This window comes from Aricia agestis, chromosome 1, assembly GCF_905147365.1.
Source record: "Aricia agestis chromosome 1, ilAriAges1.1, whole genome shotgun sequence".
NCBI classification, from domain to species: domain Eukaryota; kingdom Metazoa; phylum Arthropoda; class Insecta; order Lepidoptera; family Lycaenidae; genus Aricia; species Aricia agestis.
This window is the reverse complement of record NC_056406.1, coordinates 11,667,123-11,692,267: the sequence shown is the minus strand read 5'-3', so window position 1 is coordinate 11,692,267 and position 25,145 is coordinate 11,667,123. Positions and strand designations below refer to the sequence as shown.

Below are 25,145 nucleotides of genomic sequence, written 5' to 3'. Positions count from 1 at the left end.
GTAATTAATTACGACTTGAAAGACTAAAATAATTGATGATCATTAGCCGATGTGTTCCTGTGCATTTTTCAATTTATATGCTTATACTTTAGATACTACATTATTCTAGCACAAAGCCTTTGGTATAAGAGGGAAGCTCCCAAACATTTCATAGCACTTGCAGTGATTGGTACATCATTGTAAACCCCAAAAATTATGTATAACTTTAGCCCAATAATAAAATACATAGCAAAAATAATAAAAAATTAAATAAGTACTCAGTGGCAGGTATTACACGCATCAATATTATCATGATTTTAGTATCACGCGATTCACAAGTGTACTGTGATACTGCGATTCGGCCTATTACATTATCAATATTATTACGGAATCGTGACAATATTGATGCGTGTAATATGCCCCAATAAGTAGATTATACTGAAGAAACAATTTTTCAAGCCAAAGTAACCCTCTCCCTCTCCATCTGCCGCGCGACTAGTCTTTGTTCTGTTGTTAATTTTTCTCCTCGAAATCTTTTGTATCTGAAACAAAGAAATTATTACTTACATAGAGTGTACAGGGTGAAAATTTATTCTACTTGCAGGTTTGGCAGAATGAATATATTGTTACGTGCTAGGGTTCGAGGATTCGGAGAGAAAGACCTGGTGACTCTCTTGAAGACTTTATTAACACTGCACTAAACACTAGGTCACAAAACTTAGCACTAAGTCCAAACACAAATCACTAGGTCCAATCACTAAGCACTATCACTGTCCTAGGTCGTAGCCAAGTCGCAGGTTTCACTGGTTCACTCACTATTGATCACTCCGAAATCGCCTCGATGATAGCTCGAAAGGAACTGAATTGCCGGGCTTGCCTGCGGCTCTTTTTATATGGCGAGACGAATTCCAGAAATTTCCCGATTCACGTAAACAAGTAAACAACCGTGGGAAATTTCTGGAGGCTCGGGAATGTGCCACAATAAAACTGCCGTCCTTGCGATAAGTGCAGTAAGTTGAATTTAATTTAGACCTTATGGACTCAGTCATAAGGTCTAAATTCAAACACGCTAACAAATAAAGGGTAAGCACGTAAACAAACATTGGACCTTCCTAGAAGGTTCGAGTATGTAATTGCGCACCACGTGTCCGTATACCATGTACCGTAACACTACTCCCCTCTTAGAGATGCTCGTCCCGAGCATCATTGTTACTGCCATGGTAACGCGCCAGACGGTCTATGTGTACCACTTTGAATGTCCCTCTTGGTTGCTTTTGAATCCTGTAAGTCACATCATTCAATCGGGTAACCACTTTGTATGGGCCGTCCCACTTGGTCTGCAACTTTGGAGATTTGCCTTTTCGGCGAGTTGGGTTATGCAGCCACACCAGTGACCCTTCTTCGAAGCCGCTTGTATTCGATTTCCGGTCGTATCTGGTCTTCATGTTCTCACTTGACTGTAACCCATTTTCCCGAACCATGGCGTGTATATAGCGCATCTTTTCCCTTAAATCGCAGACATAATCTGGTACGGTCTTCGGTTCCTCCGGTGACCCTCCTGTCAAGAGGTCTACTGGTACTCGCAGTTCTCTACCGTAATTGACATACGCCGGGGTAGCTTTTATGCTCTCATGCTCGGCGGTACGGTACGACAGAAGGAAGAGCGGTATATACTTGTCCCAGTCCTTTTGTTTGTCATCTACCAATTTCGCCAAATGCCTCTCAAGGGTCTGGTTAAATCTCTCAACCATTCCATCAGACTGTGGATGGTACGCGGTGGTCCTCGTTTTATGCATTCCCAAAATTATGCACACTTCCTGGAAGACCTGCGATTCGAAATTCCTGCCCTGATCAGAATGGATTTCCAGAGGCACACCAAACCGAGATATCACTTCTTCGACTAATTTAGAAGCGACTGTTGTAGCTTCTTGGTTTGGTATGGCGAACACTTCGGGCCATTTGGTGAAGTAATCCATGACGACCATAAAATACTTGTTTCCCGATTCCGTCACGGGAAATGGCCCAGCTACGTCAACTGCGATTCGTTCCCACGGTGCGCCAACGTTATACAAGCGCAGGCTCCCACGGCTCCTTGTCTGTGGTCCCTTCACTGCAGCGCAAGTAGTGCATTTGCGGCACCAATCCTGTACATCGTCTCGACAATGCAACCAGTAGAATCGTTCTCGCACTTTTGTTAACGTCCTCTTTACTCCTAAATGACCTCCTCATACGCCATCATGCATTTCACGGAGAACATCCGGTACTCTCGTTCTTGGGACCACTATCTGAAGATGGAACTCTCTACCGTTAGTCTTCTCCCATTTCCGGTAAAGTATTCCATTTTGAAGAATTAGACTGTCCCATTGCGCCCAGTACGCCTTAGTGACAGCGCCAGTGGGTGCAACCTCACTCCAGATTGGTTTTTCATCACCCCGTTTCTTCCATGTGATGATATGCCGAAGGTCGTCATCTGTTTCTTGAGCCTCCCTCATAGCATCATTCTCCCATGGGCCCAAAGGACTTGTTTTCGTTAACTTTAATGTTACTTCATTAGATTCCTGCTTAACACAATGTTTGCAGTCCTCCGAACACGGCCTTCGCGAAAGTGCGTCGGCATTCCCATGTGCCTTTCCGCTGCGATGTTCCGTCTTGAAGTCATACTCCTGGAGTTGTTCAATCCATCGAGCTACTTGGCCTTCTGGGTTCTTGAATTGTAGTAGCCACTTCAAGGCTGCGTGATCAGTTCGCAGTAAAAACTGTCTGCCAATGAGATACTTGCTGAAATGTTGTAGCGTCTTTACGACAGCCAAGAGTTCTCTTCTTGTCACACAGTAGTTTCTCTCTGGCTTAGATAAAGATTTGCTGAAATATGCAATTACAACTTCTCTTTCACCCTGTTTTTGAGATAACACCCCTCCAATGGCCGTGTTGCTTGCGTCCGTATCGACTATAAACTGACCTTCAGGTTGTGGATACCCCAGGATTGGTGTTTCACACAGATGTTTCTTTAGTTTCTGAAAAGAATCTTCGGAAGTCTCGTCCCAAATAAACTGTCGTTTATCTTCTGTCAGCCGATGTAATGGCTTGGCTATCTCTGAGAATCCCTTAACAAAACGCCTGTAGTAGGAGCATAGGCCGAGAAATGCCCGCACTTCGGTTTTGTTCTTAGGGGTTGGCCAATTTTGGACTGCTTCTAGTTTCTCCGGGTCCGTCTGAATTCCATCACTGGAGATAACATGGCCGAGATAGTTCACCTTACTCCTGAATAAACGACACTTTTTCGGATTCAACTTTAATTTGGCTCCCTCTATTTTGGCGAAAACTCGTTCTAAGTTTCGCAAATGGTCTTCGAAGTCGCGGCCAACAATGATGACGTCGTCCAAGTAGACTAAGCAAGCCTCTCCAACTAAGCCTGCCAGTACACACTCCATGAGTCGCTCAAATGTGGCAGGTGCGTTGCACAATCCAAAGGGCATGACGTTAAACTGCCATAAACCTTTACCGGTGGAGAAAGCTGTCTTCTCTTTGTCTTTTGGATGAATTTCCACCTGCCAGTATCCAGATTTCAGGTCCAGGGTCGAGAACCATTTCATGCCACTCAAGGTATCCAGAGTGTCGTCAATTCGAGGTAATGGATAACTGTCCTTCTTGGTGACATCATTGAGACGTCTGTAGTCCACACAAAATCTTGTACTGCCATCTTTCTTCTTCACTAATACAACCGGTGAGCACCACGGACTTGCAGACGGTTCAATGATCTTATGCCTTCTCATGTCCTCCAAAAGGCCTTCAACTTCTTTTTCCTTTGCAATGGGTATCCGTCTTGCTCGTTGACGAATTGGGTTCTCGCTTCCGGTATCTATCCTGTGCTGAACCATCGACGTTCTTCCAAGGTCGCCTTCCTGACTGGAGAAGATATTCGCGTGGCGTTGTAAAAACTTCTTAGCTTTCATGCTCTGCGAATAAGTCAGATTACTCTTGCAGTCATCGAGTAGCTCAGTCACTATTCCATAGTTGCTGGTGCTTGCTGAGTCTGAGCCTGTGATCGAATTACACTTTCTCATCCAGACAACTTCCTCGCACTTTCCAATGACGTCACCTTTGTTCAAGCAGATCTCGCGATCACCAAGATTCAAAACTCTGACCACAGCGTTACTGCTTCCACTAACAAGGGTTCTTGCCGTCATCAATTTTTGCGCTGATGTCTTGGTAGGTGTGTCTTCGATTAACACGCATCTGTTTGACTTCTTCTTTCCAGCTGGCGGTAGTTTCACCAGCACCCGAGTTTCCGCACGTCCAGGTATTATGACTTTCTTTACACATTCAACTTTCCCGCAGGCGCCTCCAAGGATGAAAATTTCTTCTTCACCACACTTGAAAACTCCGTCAGCGACATTAATTCTGCAGTTGTGCTTCTTCATGAAATCCAAACCCAAGATGCAATCATCCATAATCTCAGCCACGATAACGTTATGAGGGTATGAGGACTCCCCCACATTCATCGTAACTGACATTTCTCCCAGGACGGGTATTGGCTGACCGGAGGCGGTAAGAAGCCGACAGTTAATTCTCCTCTTGCGCCTCCTTGCGGCTTTTATCAAATTTGGGTTCACTATTGTTCTAGAGGCTCCTGTGTCTAGAGTCATTTTGCAGTCCGTCCCGTTAATAGTCCCCTGAATCACCAGACTATTCCCGCTGCTTGCTTGGGAAACAACCGTTATCGGGGCTTCCTCCGTGTCAGCCAGCACTCGCCCCTTAGTCCTGGCTTTTATTCGTTTCCCTGATCACGGGCAGGGAACGAGGCCCCTTGCTTTTGCAGCTCCTCCATTTGTTCCAGACGTTCCTCGAGCATTTTCATCCTTGCCATTTGGGTCTCTTTCTGCGGGCAGTTAAGCTGAAGATGGCCCCTCTCGCCGCACTTGTAGCACATGGCTCCAGAACTTCTCTTCGTAGGAGCCTTAACCTCCTTGACTTCCTCAGAGACCTCGCGGATCTTATATGTCTGCCGTATGTCACGCCGAACAGCCTCGACCTCTAAAGCATGCGCCAATGCTTCCTTAAGCGAGGTGTGGTGACGTAGCCTCACTGCAGCTCTGACCTCTAGGTCCCTGATTCCGTCGACAAATGCTTGCACAATGTTCGTGTCGATCATCTTGGAATCGGCTCCTGGGTGTGCCTTCTTGACCAGTTTTTCTATTTCCAACGCCCATTGTTGTAGTCCTTCTCCTGGGCGTTGGACTCTGTCACGCAGTTGGGCACGGAACACGTGCTCCAGGTGTCGCTCCCCGTATCTGGATTCAAGTGCCTCCATCAGGTCTTTAAACCCATTTCCTGTATGCGCTTCTAGGACCGACAAAGCTTGCCCTCTGAGCGCAACTGTGAGAGCGGTCAGGCATTGTTCATCATTCCATCCGTTGGCAGAAGCAACCGTCTGGAATTGCTGACGATAAGCGTTCCAAGAAGTAGTACCGTCGTATGGTGGCACTTTAACTCTTGGTCCTTGTACCACTACGGAAGTTCCACTAGACGTCGCGATTCCTGTGGTTTCCACGCGCACTTTCCACTTCTGTAGTTCTGTGAGGCCAGTTTTCACATTTTCCATATCCACTCCTAACCCCGTAACTCGTTCGTCCATTACGTCGACATCTTTACGAAGCTTAGTCACCGTGTCACTGACATCCTTTATAGCTAAAAGCGCTTTCTCTTGGAGGTCCTTTTGTTGCTCTTGTGACTCTTGCAAAGCGCCGAGCTTGCGGTCTTGTGACTCTTGCAAAGCGTGAATTTCAGCTCTTTGAGAATCTTGTAAAGCGCTGAGCTTGCGGTCTTGTGACTCTTGCAAAGCGCCGAGCTTGCGGTCTTGTGACTCTTGTAAAGCGCCGAGCTTGCGGTCTTGTGACTCTTGTAAAGCGCCGAACTTGCGGTCTTGTGACTCTTGTAAAGCCTGAATTAACTCAATTAGGCTTTGTAATTGGGGAGCCACTTGAGGGGCCGCAGAAGCTACGGGCGATGCATGGTGGCTGGAGCCAGTAGGCAGGGGTTGAGCAGACGGAGCTCGGTGGGCGGAGCTAGTGGGCGTGGCCTGAGTGGGCGTGGCCTGGTGGGCGGAGCCAGTGGGCGTGGCCATGTCCAAAGTGGGCGGAGCCTGAAGGGCGTGGCCAGTGGGCGTGTTCCGGTGGGCGGAGCCAGTGGGCGTGTCTTCAGCCAAAGTGGGCGGAGCCTGGTGGGCGTGGCCAGTGGGCGGAGCCATGTGGGCGGGGCCAGTGGGTGGGGCCTGTCCCTCAGTGGGCGGAGCTTGGTCCCCAGTGGGTGTGGCCTCCGCAACTCCTCTCTCGGAGTCAATGGCAGCAGCTCGCTGCGCCCTTGTCCTGACACTCCCCTTGAAGTCCTCTCTCGGAGTCAATGGCATCTCCAAATCGCACTTCTGACACCAGTTGTTACGTGCTAGGGTTCGAGGATTCGGAGAGAAAGACCTGGTGACTCTCTTGAAGACTTTATTAACACTGCACTAAACACTAGGTCACAAAACTTAGCACTAAGTCCAAACACAAATCACTAGGTCCAATCACTAAGCACTATCACTGTCCTAGGTCGTAGCCAAGTCGCAGGTTTCACTGGTTCACTCACTATTGATCACTCCGAAATCGCCTCGATGATAGCTCGAAAGGAACTGAATTGCCGGGCTTGCCTGCGGCTCTTTTTATATGGCGAGACGAATTCCAGAAATTTCCCGATTCACGTAAACAAGTAAACAACCGTGGGAAATTTCTGGAGGCTCGGGAATGTGCCACAATAAAACTGCCGTCCTTGCGATAAGTGCAGTAAGTTGAATTTAATTTAGACCTTATGGACTCAGTCATAAGGTCTAAATTCAAACACGCTAACAAATAAAGGGTAAGCACGTAAACAAACATTGGACCTTCCTAGAAGGTTCGAGTATGTAATTGCGCACCACGTGTCCGTATACCATGTACCGTAACAATATTCTTGAATTTAAACAAATTTTGGAAGGAGTGGAAGGAACCTTTCCACTTGAAAAGAAAATCAGCTGTTTCATACTAAAGTTTTTTAAGCACAAACAATTTTAACCATGTTATGCAGGCAGTCATGCGATCCAAAAACGTCTCAAAAGACAAGATCGCAATGGAAAGGGAAAGAACATAGAGTAGTTTTGATCTAAAGAGAATATGCACAACATTACAAACGAATTGGGGGTGCAAAATATTAAAAATGTAACTTACATGGTATCATAGAACAGCCTCTGTTCCCTTGTGAGCGAGGGTTTGGATTCCTCCAGCGCGATGGCAATGTCCTCCTCACCCACTACCACCGACTCCACGTTCCTGTTCTCGCTGTTTACCTGCAAAATACTGTTTAATTAGTTAATTTCTTTTTGCAGTGGTATTATATTACAATGAAAAATAATTTACACAACGATATTATGTTCGTGTGTTCAAAATGTATATCACTTTAGCCTTTAGGTATATGTGCCAACGTACTCCGTGTCACCAGCTTTGGATTTATGTATAAGCAGTAATATAGGCCATGGCCTATGGGCGGCAGCGTCCTAGAATGGCGGCAGAGTTCGTACATAGGGGCGGCAAATATAAATCCGGCCCTGCGTGTGACTTGTATCGTACTACGGTACAAAAAAATTGCTTTCGTGTTTCTATCACGTTTCAGTTGCACTAGTCTGTTGAATATCATTATAAAATTACTTTTATGTTTCTGGTTATTCTCGTTAAACACAGGGAGGATATTTTGATTAATTGGGCTTAATTGGGTTATTAATTTTGAAACTATTTAGCAGTCTATGCTAAAATAAGCGTAAAAATCTCACCAGCTGTCGCTCGAGTCGGCCCAACTGCGCAGTCACGAGCAGCGCCTTGAGGTCCGCGGGCGAGTAGCCCTCCGTCCGCTCCGACAGAGCTGCCAAGTCAACGGACTCGTCCAACGACACACTGGTCGAGAGAGTCTTGAGCACCTCGTGACGACCCCGCTGGAAAGTTATGTTAGGTTAGTTGGGTAAAAACTAAAATGTTTTATTACTAGAAGAGTATTTTTTGTTGATCTAGGTTTTATTTAATGTCATGGCCGAAGTGATCACAGCCCGAAATTGACGTGATAATGGCGTGAATTATAACAGTAATAACGCAATAACTTGTCGGGCAGCGCTGTGTCCAGCCGCATCAGCAGCCGGTTCACACGCGGTCTGTCATACCTGGTCGGGCAGCGGCGTGTAGATGTGCGTCTGTATGCGGCCGGCGCGCAGCAGCGCGGGGTCGAGCAGGTCGGGGCGCGACGTGGCGACGAGCACGGGACCGCTGGGCGCGCCCTCCGCGCCGTCCAGCCGCGCAAGCAACTGGTTCACCACACGGTCCGTCACACCGGTCGAGTCGTGGCCACGTCTTTGAAAAGAAGTAAGTCTTGTTGCTTGTCTCTTTCACTCGCTTATGTATAATACGACTCGATATAGATCGTCGACGACAGGACATAAACCACGACGGATTATAACAACATATTAAATTAGTATACAGCACAAATACATTCCTATCAGGGTTTGTAGGAGCGCGATAGCAATATGTTTCGGGTGCGAGTGAAACAGACAATAGCACGGCTCAATGTAAGTACGTGGCATGCGGTTGGAGTTCAGATTACGACACGACATACTTCGTCTGCGATACGGCATCAACCGTGAGCGACTGCAATTGAAAATGACTTTGAATGAAATGAAATGTTACTTACAATACTTACTTTGGGGCGAGACTGTCGAATTCGTCGAAGAATAGAATACACGGTCTCCGCATCTCGGCCCTAAAAACACAAACAAACATTATCAAATAATAAAACGTTGTTTTGCCATACACGGTGTTGGCATGTGCTTGAAAGCCGACCAAGCGAGCGGTTGTGATCTTTGACGCTCATGATTTTAGAAACTTTAATAGGCACGATTCAGGTCTGTGCGCTGTTTGGTATGCTACAATGTTGCTTTGAGTATGAAAAATATATGTTGGGATATTCTCAGACCCACAGAATAAGGCACACAAAATTTCAATACAATAACCCAGACACCAGAATTCTATACATACATTTTAATGTATAGAATTATATATTATACAATAATTATTCTGTTGCTGATTAGAAATTGCCATTCATGTAGCCCACTTTTTTCCAAAACTATCAATTACTGCATCAATGATAGTTTATAGTATGGCAACATACTATAAACTATCATTGATGACATACACAATACACACTGATGACGTCACACACTCACTTGTCGAACACGTCCCGCACGGCGCGCTCGCTCTGGCCTATGTACTTGCTGAGTAGCTCTGGCCCCTTCACCACGATGATGTTGACGCCGGCGAGCCGCGCCAGGCACGAGCCCAGCAGCGACTTGCCCGACCCCGGCGGGCCGTACAGCAGCACGCCGCAGCCGCGCGACGGGAACAACGCCGGGTACTAACAAAACAATAAAAGTTAAGGCATCGGGTCCTTATTAACTTATTATACTAGCGGTTGACAAGCGGATTTTGGGCGGAGCAAAGGCAGAGCAAGTATGCCGCGGACGTGCAACGAACCCGCGGCGAGAACGTCGCGAATGCGCAACAAAATACCAGAGATCTGTCCTTTGTATAAACTCGCGATAAGAACGTTGCGTATCTGACACGTAACCGCGACGTCTTTGATGCGTATCTAGCCGCGATGTATTCGCTGCGAGCCCGCTCCACCCTAAATCCGCTCGCCAGCTGCTAGTATGATAAAGGCCTCAGCATCCATTGTGAATGATAAATACAGTACATATTTGTATATTCTGTATATAAGTACATCATCATATTCTGTGTGAAGTAACCAGTCGAATAATGCAGTGCTTGTGACACGTTTTTAAATGTTCGCATGGTTTCCCCTAGCACATACGGTACTGTTACAACATGACAGTCGGTCAAAGAAGTAAACTGGTCAACAGGAAAAAATCATGAGGAAACCACAAGGTTACCAGGAGTCCTTCTGGTTTCCTTATGATTTTTTCCTTTACCGTATGAGCGTCCGTATAATGTACCATCGAGGAAATTGATTCCTAGGCAGTTGACAGACCCACGTCATTTGATCGACTTACCCAACGAGCGATCACAGCTAACATTGAATAGATATATTCAATGTTAGCTGTGATCGGTCGGATGGGTTTGACGTAACGCGACCGAATTACTCCATCCGCCATCTGCTTAGAAATCAACTTCTCTGATAGTGAGTTCTTAGATTGTTTTCATTGGTACACACCATCATATATGATATAACTTTGAACAACAATAACCAGCTATCACAGCAATAAAAACATACCATTAACGGCCAGAATATACACTCTGTGAGTTGTTGCTTGACATCATCCAGCCCGCCGACCGGCCCCCAGATGTCAAACGCTTTGGACTTCTCCTCGTCCTTAGCCGCGTCTTCCACTAGGCGGGGCTTTGGCTCCTCTGCATGGGCTTCTAAAAAAGATAAATAAAGCTAAAAAGATAAGTTCAGTATCAAAAAGGCAAAAATGGGATATGGCAAAGACATCGCGTTCAATTGGCGTGTCTGTAATGAAATGGGATAATTTAAGTGGGGGACCTACGTTATTTGGTCGGGTTATGTCAAACCCATCCGACAGATTAACACGTGGGAGAGCCATGCTTCGGCACGAATGGTCCGGCTCGACCGGAGAAATACCACGTTCTCACAGAAAACCGCCGTGAAACAGCACTTGCGCTGTGTTTCGCCGAGTGAGTGAGTTTACCGGAGGCCCAATCCCCTACCCTATTCCCTTCCCTACCCTCCCCTATTCCCTTCCCATCCCATCCCCACCCTCCCCTATTACTCTATTCCCTCTTAAAAGGCCGGCAACGCACCTGCAGCTCTTCTGATGCTGCGAGTGTCCATGGGCGACGGAAGTTGCTTTCTATCAGGTGACCCGTTTGCTCGTTTGCCCCCTTATTTCATAAAAAAAATTAAATTGACATGATCCGGCCAAATGAGGTGGGTATGTCAACTGCCTATGACTCAATTTCCTCGGTGGTACATAATACACATTGGTATTTTTATTTGTGTGGAATCAAATTACTAATTAGTTAACATTGTTTGCCACTTATCCTTACTTTTCTTCTTAATAGCTTTAAACACTTTCTTATTGAAGTAATCGACGATGTCCCGGACGTTGTAACCGGGCGTATCCATGGCGAGCCTCGTGACATCATCCTCCTCTACCCGGAATGTCTCTCTTATCTTGTCGTTTAGCAAGTGTTTGAAAAGTTCAGCTCTCTCATCCTGAAACATTATGGGGCTGTTTCACCACTTCCTGATATGTACCGGATATGATATCCACAACTTAACTCAGATAGAGCATGGAGTATTTGTCAGATAAGCTGTGGATAGCCTATCCGGCAGGCGGCACTTATCAGGAAGTGGTGAAACAGGCCCCAAAGCTTTTTTAGCCAACTACAATGAAGCAAAAAAAAGAAAAATGTGTTGCCACTTGTCAGCCTTCCAAAGAGGGATATGCTTCATTTTTAAGGTTTTTAGGTTGCAAATTGTAATGATTCGGTAATAATATCAATAGCGTAGTTGTTTATGTGAATCAAAAAGTTCCAGGTGAATCGCCTTTATTTTTACTTAATATCACGGCACAGTAAATATTAATATTACTATTACGTATTACCTAAACCGCACAACGCGGTAGTGGAACCACGCGACACGGTAGTCAAACACTATATAAAGGACATGAATTGTCGCGTCGCTGCAGTGCAGTCACGCCAAGTGTCTGATATACAATTATACATACTTGGTTCAATTCAGGCACATCAAATTGTGCAGTGAAAAGTGGTTTTCCGTTGAACTGTCGAAGTGTGGGGTGCAGCTCCTTGATGCTGCCCGCCGTCAGCAGCACGCACACACCGACACATGTCTGCAACATTTTTTTTATACACACCGCTAACCTAAAACAAAACTGAAAACTTTTATATTATGAAGAATGCTACACAATTTAAATTATAGTGATAATGTAAAACTTATAAGTTGTAGAATATATGGGATATTGTTATTTGTATACATCAAATATAAATTATCGCAATATATGTACCTTTGATAGTAAGCAATGTCCTGTGGTGATGTACCCTCTAAGTTAGGTGGAACCAGGGAGTCAAAATCGTCACAAATTAATACAGCCGGACTGTGCTCTTGGCACATTAGTATTGCTTTACCTATGACTTCCGGAATATCTTTCCGACCCTTCAAGGACCGACAGTGTAGCAAATGGGACCAAAACGTTATTTCTTTCTGGACAATATGACAAATTGCTGATTTGCCACAACCGCTGGAACCTAAAGTTTTTTTTTTTTTTTTAATAAAACATGTAACACATTAGTTTTATAAATTTTGTGTAAAACTAAAATAAAAGTGTTCATGTTCTAACAAACCTGTTATCAAAATATTACTTTTGATTTCTGATACTCCTTTAAAATTTGCCTCTCTATGAATTTCAAAATTTATGTGTGATATTATTTTCTCCACCAATTTTTGGTTAGATTGCATTGTTCTGCAGTAATTTTTGTAGTCATAATCCAAGTTTGAAGTTACCTGTTTCGGTAAAACTAAATCGGCGTCATTTAAACATTTAGCTGAGACAGTACAATGTCGGAATGATTCTGAATTCAACATGGTGTACTTGATTTTATCAGGCTTAAGTTTCAATCTGAGGAAACCATTGCTTATTTGTGTATTCTGCTTCACCATGTTATCATTTATAAGAAACTTTTTTCCAGAATGTGTGTTTTCTACTACACACTTTTTAAACTTTTCTATAACCTCAGTTTCACTTTGTACTTTGTCACAGTATGTTACTATATCTATGTGCTCTGGACTTTCTAAAGTATCACCCAGTACAGTGAATATGATTTTCATACCATTCTCTATATTTATTATTGAATTAAGATTTTTAGGAATAAGTACAGTTGGAATGTTTTTGTTGTACACTTCTCTACATAGACTTCTGTATATAACATTGTCTATTGGTACTATTTCTACACAAATACCATCTATTTGGTTACTATTATCCGTTTCTTCATCCTCCTTATCATCTTGCATTATTGATTGTATTTCCATCATGGTGGCTAAAATGACTGTTAAATTTTTAGGAATATCACCTAACACATCTTCATGGATAAAAACTGAGTATGGGTGGATTAAATTCTTTTTGCCATCACCATCTATTGGCAATGCCCGTAACACTAGTCGCTTTGGTACCTTAAAATAAGGAGCTAACATGCTGTCATTGATTTGGCCGATGCTATTAAATTTTGTGTTGTCTTTATCATTTATATTGTTGGTAGGTATGTTTTGAGGACTACCATGTATACTATTAAAAGCATCTACTTTCACATAAATTCTACTCTCATTGACTAATATGCCAGTTTGTTTTGGAGTAAAGACTATGGGCAAAGATGATGATATCCATACTACGGCTTTTTGTTCAGCCACCACTAAACGTAACTGGTCTAATATCCTGAACTGCAAAATTTCCACATTGTGTTCCTGAAAATATAATAATATTACTCAAACTTCTTGTTGTTATTAATGAAGTAACTTTATATAATATAGAAATGCTATAAACATAAAATAATAATGACAAATAGAAGGTTCAATTTACCAAAATTTCTTGATCATCTGGACTATCAGCATCGACATGAAGCTCGTTCAAAACTTTGACATCACCATATGGAGATACGAACACTTCCAAGCCCTCTTCTAGACCGAGTAACTTGCTATATATAGGATTACATGCTATGTGACCTTCCGGAATAGTGTTACTGAATACTGCCCATAATACAATTGGATTCTCCTTTGACAAAATTTGTATGCACTGGGACTGGAAAATTAATAAAATTTTAAATACAACATATGAACGAATCGTATATTATTAAGTACGATAAAAAACTATTCGCAAGCATTTCGCAAGGTTAAAATTTATGAACAAAATTTAGCACTATCGAATAATTTGCAGTAATATATGTAATTTAAAATCATAAACTCGGTTACGGCTAGTGACGCTTAAAATTTATTATGTAATGGTATTGTTTTAATAATTTACCTGTTCATTATTGGAAGAATATTTGAAATTAATATAACCAAAACAAGAGCGCTCATAAGTAAAAGTAACTTTCAGGCGAACGCCACCTAACATTTTAAACAAATATTTGAAGGATAACTGAATCAATTAAAAATTTAATAAATGTAGAACTTAAACTATTCTTAACAAGAAGTAAACAGGTATATGTATAATATAAAATTAAAATAAATCGTAAGTTTTTGTAAACAAAAGTTGAAACCATTTCTGTCCTATTTTCTGTCAATGAATAAGGAATTTCTGTGAACAGATGATTTATGACATTGACTTAAGGTGCGTTTCTTTACTAGTCTCAATACACTGGCAAGTGCTGGTGGCATAGAACAACCATACGTGATACGTCTCGGTGACCTTCACCTATAACTGGCACAAATAAGAAATTAGAAACATAAGAAACACAGGCCATTGGCTTTTATAAGTGGACTCGGCTTAATGGTCTCTACCAAAGTCCAAATCAAAATACTGTGGCCGGTCCGCCATTTTATGTTCCGGTTCTCCGAGGTACATAAACTGTCAAAGTGTCGTATTATAGGAATGTCGAAATTGAAAGAAAATATCGATATATCGATACATCGATATTTGAAGTTGTCAAAATATCGAGTTGAAAAAATATCAATATCGGTCTCAATATATCGCGAAAAAAATAGGCACTTGAAATGTTCACAAAATACTCAGTTGTATACATACTTTAATAATAATAATAATTAATGGTAAAATTAAAATAAACTGTAAACACTTAGTGCGCGAGTACAACTAGTATTTGTCCGATTTTTTGGTAATTTTTGCCCGATATCAATAATGGCAACTTAAATAATAACTAATAAACTTAAAATAAATTAAATAGTTTTATTAAAATTAAGGAGGCTCCTATATAAAAAAAACCATATTTGCCTATTTTGTCTCTATGTATATATATACACAGAGACAAAATAGGCAAATAGGCAAAAATGATATTTTTTTATATAATATTAAAAAAATCTTTTTTGATATCAATATAATATATAATATAACAGGACGCTCACTTATAACATGTTAGTTTATCGATGTCCTCGACAAATATCAACCGAGTGTCCCATCACTATAGACCGCCATGTTTAGTTCTTGGCAATATGGCGCCGGCCACACTTTTTTGTAGTTATGTCGCCTCCATCTGTTTCCTTATTCATTGACACAGGCACACCGCACAGGCAGGCAAAGACAGCTGTTGTCAAATGTAATTTTTTTTTATGGCTACACCTACAGTACAATACAGGCTACACCAGTGACCTCTTCACAGAGTCAGTAAAATTGAACTAATTTCGATTATTTTTATTTAATCGATTATACTTAGTGGGTTTGAATTTTTGAAACTTTGAAATTACGTTTAAAACTCAGCTCAACTCTCAAGTACCTACTTCTACCAACTCAAACGATGTTATTTTAATTATTTATAATATATACACATATGACATAGCACAAGTTATGAAATAGATTACTGAATACATATCTTATAATTATTAATAAAAAAATATACATAAATCATGATGATTGATGAAGTAAAAAAATTTACGTACAATAGGGATGTAGACTATTATTAGGAAATATATTTATTTTACAGATGTACATTTGTTACACCTAAAATTATATATAAAAAATAAATACACTCTTACTGAAATTAAAAAAAAAAACCATTTACATATTTAATTTCGTTTTAAAATTTCCCGCTAAAACGCTAAAGTTCATCATGGCGTCGCTATGACGAAACGTCCTCCAAACAACAAAAATCTTTGTATTTGTATGGCTTTGACATCGAAATGTCACTGTCACACACAATGTTTTGGAGACCGTGACGTCACACTCTGTGATGGATGTTTGTGATCACGTGATATTACGGATTAGTAAAGCGGTTTACTTTTTATTTATTAAAATAAGAAATATTATAAAGTTAATGAGTAAAAATATGTCACTTTCGGTAATTCTATAATACAAACTCTCAAAAAAACAATAATTTGTATTATACTCGAAGTCCCGGCAAATGTTGTTTTGCCATATAGAGTATTTCGCCCATGTTATTTTATTGAAGTGACTAAATAAGTACTATGGCATCATGGCATCGTCCATCACTATCCCGTCGCACAAACAATGGTCGTCGTCAGTCTTGAATTGTAATAATTTATTATTATTTATTAAACAAATGTACTTATCAATATAAAAAGTAGCCAGTACTAGCCAAGTCTCAGACCTACTGAATATGCATATAAAATTGGGCCACCTCCGCTGCTGACGCGGCGCCGCGCTGGTTGCCGAATTGGCTGCCGGTGCTGGTTGTCTTGTAGCTCAAGACTGATGTTTTTGATCATTATTCTGTCATTTGACAAGCGATGTTTGCCGAATAGGCGCCGGAAGCCTATTCGGCAAACTATAAAAAATACAAAATATGTGAGGATGCATATTTTAATGATAGTCATGATGATGATAAATGTTGATAAATGCATAGTAGCATAATATTGCTTTTTTAAATAAAGCTGAAACTCTGTAAAATGTATAAGGAGTCCGAAGTTCTGTTCTACTTTCGGAAGTATACCTACCACGGAATATACTGTGGCGCAAAATCTTACTTTTTGGTAGCTGAAAAAAGGTAGTAAAGCTAAGGCAGATGAAAATGAATCACAAAAAACTAATATATCCACAGCCGAACATACAACCTTCACCTTTGGAAGTCGGTTATTTTTTTTAAATTTGTTTACCGGCACTGGAACCTAGCGTTTTACGCATTTTCACCGGTTCCCATTTAGAGTGCCAGCGCCGGCAGCCGTTGTTTTATATCTCGGCTGCCGGCAGTATACATACCGCCGGTTCCCATTACTGATATTTTTGGGAGCGGAGGCACTCCCTATAAAATTTGTTAAAAATCAGTAAAGCCGTCTCGGAGGAGTACGGTAACTAACATTGTGACACGAGAATTTTATACATAAAATTCGTTTACTGTCTACACAAACAGTAATCTTAATTTCGATAAGTACTTAATTTAGATATTAACATATACAGCTAAACCTGGGTAAGTGACAACTGGATAAGTGAGAAAACTGTATAAGTGAGAGTAATAGCTAGGACCCGTCATTTTAAGCGCCCAAAACTTCTATTAGCGAGAAACAGAAACCTCTGTTAGAGAGAGTCGTTTTTCTCTCATGGACCTCTGTGAGCGAGACTGCTTCTTTTCTATACCTCTATAAGCGACAGTCGAGGTTTATTTTTTATTTACATACACAGTAGGTAACAAATGAGAAAACAAATTACAAATCGAACATCTGCTACAATACTTTAACATCTGCTATTTTATGACTCATTCTTAACTTTCTTTAAACTTCCTATCATTGTTTTTGTATTGTTTTCTCATCAATATTGTACCCATTCTATTTCATTGAGCTAAAAACGTTGTTTTTTATCGCATTCTTTTCGAACGGACTTACTGAGTTTATGGTTAACCAATTGCGAAGGAAAGTTCTGTTCTGTATCATGTCAAAACGAAAAATTAAAGTGCTGTCATTGAGTGATAAACTTAAAATAGTGAATGCATTTGAATCCGGAAAATCGCGGAATGAAATTCAGAGGGAGTTTAATTTACCAGAATCCACCTATTATAAAATAATAAAATCAAAGGAAATTGACGGGTTTTTTTTAAATGTAAATAAGTTCTAAATAAAATAAAATTGCATAGTGCGAGAATTTTTGACATGTCGTTTCTGCGTACCTCTATAAGAGAGAAACGCTAACCTTGTACCTGAATAAGCGAGAAACTCGGGTTATTGAGAAACCTCTATGATCGTGAATAAAATCGTGTTCCCTTGAACTCTAGTTTATCCTGGTTTGACTGTAATTATATTACATAACAAGAAATAATTTCTTGAAAAAATTGAATAGGAAAAACATTCAAGCCTATAATCGAATATCGATAAACTTACTCGAGACTGTCGAGACTCGAGAGTCTCGACTCTCGAGACGCATGTTACAACTTTCACGCATGTCGCATCCCTAAATTCAAACTTCAAAGCAAATTGCAACGGTTTTTGATGTTGCTCTGTTCGGTTGCAATATTAGTTTTACGAAATTTTTAAAATAAGTTTGTTTTTAGTGAATTTTGAAGATATAGCTGTATTTCCCGAAAACGGTCGTTGCCGTTTATTCTCGTAAGTGTAATTTTTATTTTCATTTCGTCCGTTTTTGATGGACGTTCAATTGTTATGCTTCCGTCAATAGTCGTTAGAACGGAGCATTTTCAAAATGATTTTAGTTTTATCTAAACATTATTGATGTATTTGATCTAAAATTTGAAAATAAAATACTTACGACCCGTTAAATAAGTACACGTGATAAAAGAAACGAATTTTTCAGAACAGTGCAATGGCGCCAACTCGGTTGGCACCGAAGCCAATTGGCGTCAATGAAAATATAAATGGCATTTTGAGCCAGGGCATAACAACGAGGAGTAAACAGTTGGCTACTCTGAAAACTTTCAAAGGCAGCCTTAAGGCACCAAATAAGCGGAAAGCTGATAGTCCTTTGAAAGACACGATCGCCAAGAGAGCCGCGTTCGGGGATATTACGAATGCTTTTAACAAATCTATTGCTACTAATGACAAAGGAATTGCTGCAAAAAAGGTCACGGTAGAGAGCAAAGTTCTCCCAACACTTAAGGTTTTTAATGCTTTATTATTATTACTTACATCTTTTCAGCCTGAAACTTTTATTAAGTATCACTTAGCTGACATCTCGAGAAGTCCAGGATAATAATAGACTAATGTTTTAACAAAAATGTAGAGGTCAATGAACTTTCCCTCCAAAACTATAATTTAGCATGACATCAAAATTTTGAACTTTTAACATATGTGTTCATCTTCATTATAATTTGTTAAACAGTATAAAGTGTTAGGTTTCCCCTGAGTATTTAACTATTGTAAAATTTTTAGAGTGTCAAACCACTAGCCGTTAATGGAAAAATATCAAAGACCAAGCAAATTCAAAAAGTTGCTACTAATGCTATTGAGACAGTACAAAAACACTTCGCCAAAGATCCTCCCAAGCCAATCCCAACTAGAGCTCAGAATGGAATTCTCAAGAATATTGAAAAGAAAGAGAAACTGCAGAGCAAAGAGAATCAAAATCAAAGTCAGAACTCTGCAAAGTCTGGCAAGAGTGATACATCTGAGCCCTCATTGTATATGACAGCATTGGAAAATATGTTAGTATTATTATTATTTTTTTCAAATTATTTAAGTAAGTCTAAATTAACAAGTCTTCCAGTGAAAGACAAATATTATAATATGTATTTTCTTAGAGTATTGAGCTTTTAATTTGTTAACCAACTTTATTGTTAAGTACTGTATTCTTTAATTTATTCATTTGCAGTACAAAACATATGAAGCTATCAATCTTTTTATTTTAAAATAAAGTCTAAAGTAGATTATAAAATTTATTGTATATTACAATTCATTATAATATTTAGATCATAGGTCATTGGCCTTAGGTCTTCAGATCTTAATTCATGAAGCCCTAAGCGGCCGCATCTGGCCGCGATAACGATAGATAAGCTATTGTGTCTCGTTATTCCACGATCGATGGGTTAATTATTATGTAAATAGTTGTACTAAAAGGAAACACAACTATTGTGTGCACAACTATTCGGTCCTAGCCAACTGATAACATGAAGGAAATAATAATAAAAATTTTGCACTCATCTTTTTGTAACATATTTATATTGCAATTTCTTGCTTCATTCTATACCTACTAACTCAACAAAGCAAATTAACACATTACATTATTTTCTTTATAAGGACTAGTCAAATACAATTTTAAGTAGGTACTTAAAATTATATTTGACTAGCATAGACACTATCAAAGAATGCTTTTCAGCAGTCCAAATGAAGTGACCAAAGAAGACTGTAAAGGGATTAGTGAAAAGTTAGACAAAGTCAATTTGGAGGACACATTACACTCTTCATACATAGAACTGCCGGAGACTCCGCGCACAGTACCTCAGAATGTTGTTGATTTTGACAAGGAAAACTGGAATGACCCCTACCAAGTTTCCAATTATGCTATGGACATATTCAACTACTTGAAGAGTAGAGAGGTGAGTACCTATTGTTTTGCAATTGAAATGAATACAAAACATATTTAAAAATATTCTTAATATTGCAGTCAAGTTTCATTATTGATGACTACTTACAAAGGATGAAAGGTATAACTTCTTGGATGAGAGCACTGCTGGTTGACTGGATGGTGGAAGTTCAGGAGAGTTTTGAATTGAACCACGAGACTCTATACTTGGCAGTGAAGTTAGTTGACTTGTATTTGACCAAGTCCAGTAAGACGCAAGCAGAAAAGGATCAATTGACAAAAGAAGAACTTCAGCTGCTCGGCGCATCTGCTTTGTTTATCGCATCAAAATATGACGTAAGAACTTAATCTAGAACATAATATTAACATTATTATGACATACTTAATATAAATATTAAATGATTTATTAATATTTGCTTTAGGAGCGTATTCCTCCGCTTGTTGACGATTTTCTCTACATTTGCGACGGCGCATATACTCTTAACCAGTTGCTCAAGATGGAAATGAATATTCTACGCGTGATTGACTATGATCTGGGCATTCCATTATCATACAGATTTTTGCGAAGATACGCCCGGGTAAGTTGTCTTTATTAATTGCTGTTTTAATGCAATGCAATTTTATTATGACTGCTAGTTTATAAGTTCAAACAACTATGTAGATGCAAAGAGTTGACGTGCCCGAGTTTTTATTAAAATATCTTCCAAATGAAGATATTTTGATAAAAGTGATCATACAATATATAATTGCCCTTTCATAATTCAATTTTCTTAAACCAAAATTGGTAATTGATCAATACTCTTTGAATGTTAAAATGTAAAATGTTGCCTACCACCACTTCAAGAATATAGCCAGGCGAGAAGAACAATCACGTGATCCTATGTCGTGTAATGTGTCTAGCTAGCGGACGGTCGCGTCCCACGTTATGCACACGCAGTTTTCATTTCCCGGCAGTGCGCTCGCGTGTCCATGCCAACACTCACGCTGGCGCGTTTCGTACTTGAGCTGTCGCTGCTGGAGTACACCCTGCTGCCGGCCCGCGACAGCCTGGCCGCCGCCGCCGCGCTCTACCTGGCGCTGCGCATGAAGAATCTCTCTCGCTGGACCCCTACACTCGAGTATTACACAGGTTTGTGTTATAAGCATATATGATGGCTGTTCCGTCGCAACTCGCATCGTTTTGCCAACGTGTTTTATAACAGAAAAGTCATGTCATGCTGTTATTATTATAAGCAACTTTAAATACTTATTGCATTATGCGAAATTGTTTCTTCATGCTTATATCATCTTATATTATGAATTCTACCTAGACAAAATATAAGATTCACTACGAAAAAATGAATGGTTTCAGCGCGATAAAATGATTTCGACGAAACTTAGTTGAGAGCAACATCTAGTTAGTGACTGATAATGTGCGTTGTCGGTATTCCTCAATCTCTGGAATGGTTGAGTTGAGCACCACATGAGAATAGCTGTCTGGCGCGATCTCCGCAGACGACGCGCAGGTGTGGAGTACAATGAAATTAGCTGCAGTTGATACTAAGGGGGATATTAGATTATCATATATATTGGATCCGAGATCATTGAGTCAATGATATTGGATAATGTAATTGTAATGTAATATACAGTGTGTAACAAAAACTAGTGATAATACTTTAGGGTTTTTAACATTTTTTTTCACTTTTGTATGGGCAAGGGCCCGAGCGTCACGAGTTTCCCCATACAAAAGTGAAAAAAAATTTTGGTCTTTCAGCGCTGCTACTTTCACAGTGAATTCTCTACAAGGAACACATACACACCCTAAAGTATTATCACTTGTTTCTGTTACACCCTGTAGACATATGATTCATTTCTTCCTTGATCATAGATTTTTGACATTTGCTGAGAGGTGTTGCCAGTTATTTAATATAAAAAAGAGTTTTTAATTTCTTGTTCGTTAATATGTTTCAAATAATGTAATGTAATTATTTTTCTAATTATATACTTGGATAATCTTGCTGAAATAACAAAAAACAAGCCGTATTAAAAATGACGATGTCTTTTGACAAATCGAATTCTCTGAGATCTAGTAACCCTGACGTCAATACCTGTCAGCGTTAGCGCTCTCCATTGGCTATTGAAACCACATATGACGTAAAATATGATCAATGAAATATGATAATGTAATATGTAGATATGATCAAATGATCATATATATTGGATCCTATATATGATCATAGAAATGATCCAATATAAATGATAATGTAATACCCCCCTAATAGGGGAGACTAAACTCTAAAAGAATAAAAGTTTCTATTCAAATAAAATTTTGATGAAAATTGGATGTTGGAAAGAACTGTAGAAGACAGATAAAGGACATAGGCTACTTTTTATCGCGCATTGCGGAAAATGTATGGTGCCCACGAGATAAATCTCGTGGGCACCATACATTTCAACCGCAACTCTGCCCAAAATATAAATATTTTGGGCAGAGTTGCGGGAAATAAATAATAAATATACTTACAATATTATATTAAAATTTTGTATTAATGTTATTTCAGGATACACCCTGAAAGACATTTTGCCTATGGCTTTGGCGCTGAATGCTACTCTACACAAGAAACCCAAGTCAGCTATAAGCACAGTTCGCAACAAGTATTCGCATAAGATCTTCTTCGAGGTGGCCAAGCTGCCGCTGATTGAGGACAAGGATCTTAGCAGCTGAGTGAGTTGTTTTGAAGTTAGAGATCCATAAACAATGAAAATTTGTGTCATAATTATTAGACCTATGAAATTGGACTTATCTCTGTGAAGAAATAAAAAAAGTTGAGAATGTAAAATGCACAGAGAAAAAATAACTTGTAGAAATTTTTAAGGCGAAATTGTTTCATAGGTCTTTTAAAATGTATTCTAGGTTAAAGGCTTACAACTTTTGTTGTAATATTGTATTTCGGTGTTACAAAAAGTAAAGATACTGATACGATTTCCAAATTGATGTTATTAATTAGGAATTGACATGGTGAGTGTCCAAAACAAAACACTGCTTGACTAGGACAAATAAAGGACCACAAAGGCTAACATTAATACCTGTGATCGAGGATGTTAAAAGGATAAGCAAGTAATATTTGGACCAACCAAAATATTGTAAATTTCCCTTTCACAAATTTAAAAGATATGGTATTGTTATTTAAAAGATTTAATAATTAGTAAATTGATAATTTGTTAATTAATATCGATTAATTAATAGTATATTAAAGCATTTCCCAAGGAAATCTTTAAAATTTGATTGCAAATAAGAAAAAGAAATGTTAGATGTCTATTCATTTACAAAATATTTTGTGAACTCTTGTAGTACACCATAAGAGTCCGGGTGCCATCGCAGTTCTCATACAAACATAATACCAAGATAGTTTCCCATACGAGAATATTTACCATATTTGAGTTACTATTCAGCTTAAGATAGTAATTACCTAGGTTCTTGTACAAAGATTCACTGCAAAATATTCACATACCAAAAATATGAACGATTACAATTTCTTAATTGTAATCGTTCATATTTTTGGTATGTGAATATTTTGCAGTAACCCTTTGTACAAATATGGTAAATATTCTCATATAGGAAATTATCTTGGTATTGTTTGTATGAGAACTGTGATGGCACCCGGACTCTTAAGTGTGTCTGGTATAATAATTTTGATGAAAACATTGCGAATGACGAGAACCCATTCAGAAAATGTGAAGGACAGCAGGAATGAAAAAATGCCTGCAAAAGTGATATTTCTTCTTTGACTTACGAAGAAAATGTGTATTGAATATGAAGACCACCGCTAGGCTATAATTGAATGTGCATTTATTAATATAATAATATACTGCCTTTTAACTTAAATAGAATCATAGACTGAGCATAAAGCAATGTGTGATTGCATTGATGTTGTATGTGTGCAGTGTGTAGCAATCATTGCTAGAAAATATAAAAGACCCAAGGAAAATTATCCTTTAAAACTTGGAGCCATATCAATATTTTCGAAATACTAAAATATAAACCAAAATCTCACCAAACACCATCTAGAAAACTTCAATAGTTTTTAATAAATCCCCCACATTCCAATATACATAGTTAAAAAATTGTCTTCCTATGTTATTTGATATGTAGACGGAATTAAATGAGTAAATTGTATTAGTTAATATTGTTAGTGTAATTATAACATACATTATTTTCATAATGTTGTAAAAAACTGTCCTTGGCATACTCTTTTGAATTAAAATTTACTTGCTGCATTATAAATAATAGCCTTTGCTTTAATAAGGCCTCTTAAACTCAGGGGTCATTGTTGTAGTTCAATAAGTTGTTAAAAACATTGACTATTATAGAAAAATCTAGTATTATAAAAATACTAGATGACGCCCGCAACTCCGTTGCGCCAAAACTCTTTTATCGCGTGGGAACCGTGCATTTTTGTAGAACAAAATGTATCCTATGTCCTTTCCCGGGACTCAAAATATCTCCATGCAAAATTTCAGCCAAATCGGTTTGGGCGTGAAGAGGTAACAGACAGACAGACAGACACACTTTCGCATTTATAATATTAGTATGGATTTCATTAAAACCTAGATTTGGTAGGTACAAGTAAAACCTATTCATTAGAGCTATGTGACTTCTATGGCAAACATGGCAGAAAAGGTTTAAAATAGTATAATTTTGAATAATGTTAATTTTAACAATAATTTTAGAAGAATATTTAAACCGGACAGCAAATATTTTGTATATGTAAACATATTTGGCAATCTTTGCTAGTTATATTTTAATTGTAATTAATTTTAATTATGGATTTTGTAGTAATTTAATTAATTTACAAAGTAATAATTATTGTGAGAATATTCTCACATGTGTCTCATGTTTTTTTTTTGTAATTTATCACATTTTAAAGAGTAC

The 25,145-nt window shown here is 39.2% G+C and overlaps 2 protein-coding genes and 1 long non-coding RNA gene across 5 annotated transcripts; 2 read left to right on the top strand and 1 right to left on the bottom strand.

Annotated features, from left to right (window-relative positions):
• Positions 1–354: 354 nt before the first annotated feature.
• LOC121728203 (peroxisome biogenesis factor 1) lies at positions 355–14,228 on the bottom strand. 2 transcript variants are annotated; one of them, XM_042116342.1, is made up of 13 exons: positions 14,102–14,228; positions 13,661–13,879; positions 12,432–13,545; positions 12,095–12,335; positions 11,798–11,951; positions 11,115–11,283; positions 10,318–10,466; positions 9,254–9,441; positions 8,731–8,790; positions 8,198–8,384; positions 7,817–7,975; positions 7,218–7,336; positions 355–521 (listed from the first exon to the last, which is right to left on the bottom strand). In XM_042116342.1, the coding sequence occupies exons 1-13, from the start codon at positions 14,192–14,194 to the stop codon at positions 434–436; spliced, it is 2,940 nt and encodes a 979-aa protein (XP_041972276.1). In that variant the 5' UTR covers positions 14,195–14,228; the 3' UTR covers positions 355–433. The 2 variants fall into 2 exon arrangements, with proteins under 2 accessions (XP_041972276.1, XP_041972283.1); XM_042116349.1 differs by lacking the exons at positions 355–521; positions 7,218–7,336; positions 7,817–7,975 and having other exon boundaries at positions 8,258–8,384; positions 8,722–8,790.
• Positions 3,952–17,382, top strand: LOC121728219. The gene is made up of 3 exons (XR_006035765.1): positions 3,952–3,962; positions 7,984–7,992; positions 17,149–17,382. It is a non-coding gene; the product is annotated as an uncharacterized LOC121728219 (long non-coding RNA).
• Positions 17,383–18,156: 774 nt separating this feature from the next.
• LOC121728654 (G2/mitotic-specific cyclin-B3) lies at positions 18,157–23,508 on the top strand. Of its 2 annotated transcripts, none has more exons than XM_042116888.1 (8): positions 18,157–18,303; positions 18,509–18,811; positions 19,084–19,355; positions 20,030–20,246; positions 20,315–20,569; positions 20,656–20,811; positions 21,188–21,362; positions 22,774–23,508. In XM_042116888.1, the coding sequence occupies exons 2-8, from the start codon at positions 18,518–18,520 to the stop codon at positions 22,935–22,937; spliced, it is 1,533 nt and encodes a 510-aa protein (XP_041972822.1). In that variant the 5' UTR covers positions 18,157–18,303; positions 18,509–18,517; the 3' UTR covers positions 22,938–23,508. The 2 variants fall into 2 exon arrangements, with proteins under 2 accessions (XP_041972822.1, XP_041972816.1); XM_042116882.1 differs by having other exon boundaries at positions 20,027–20,246.
• The last annotated feature ends 1,637 nt before the right edge of the window (positions 23,509–25,145 follow it).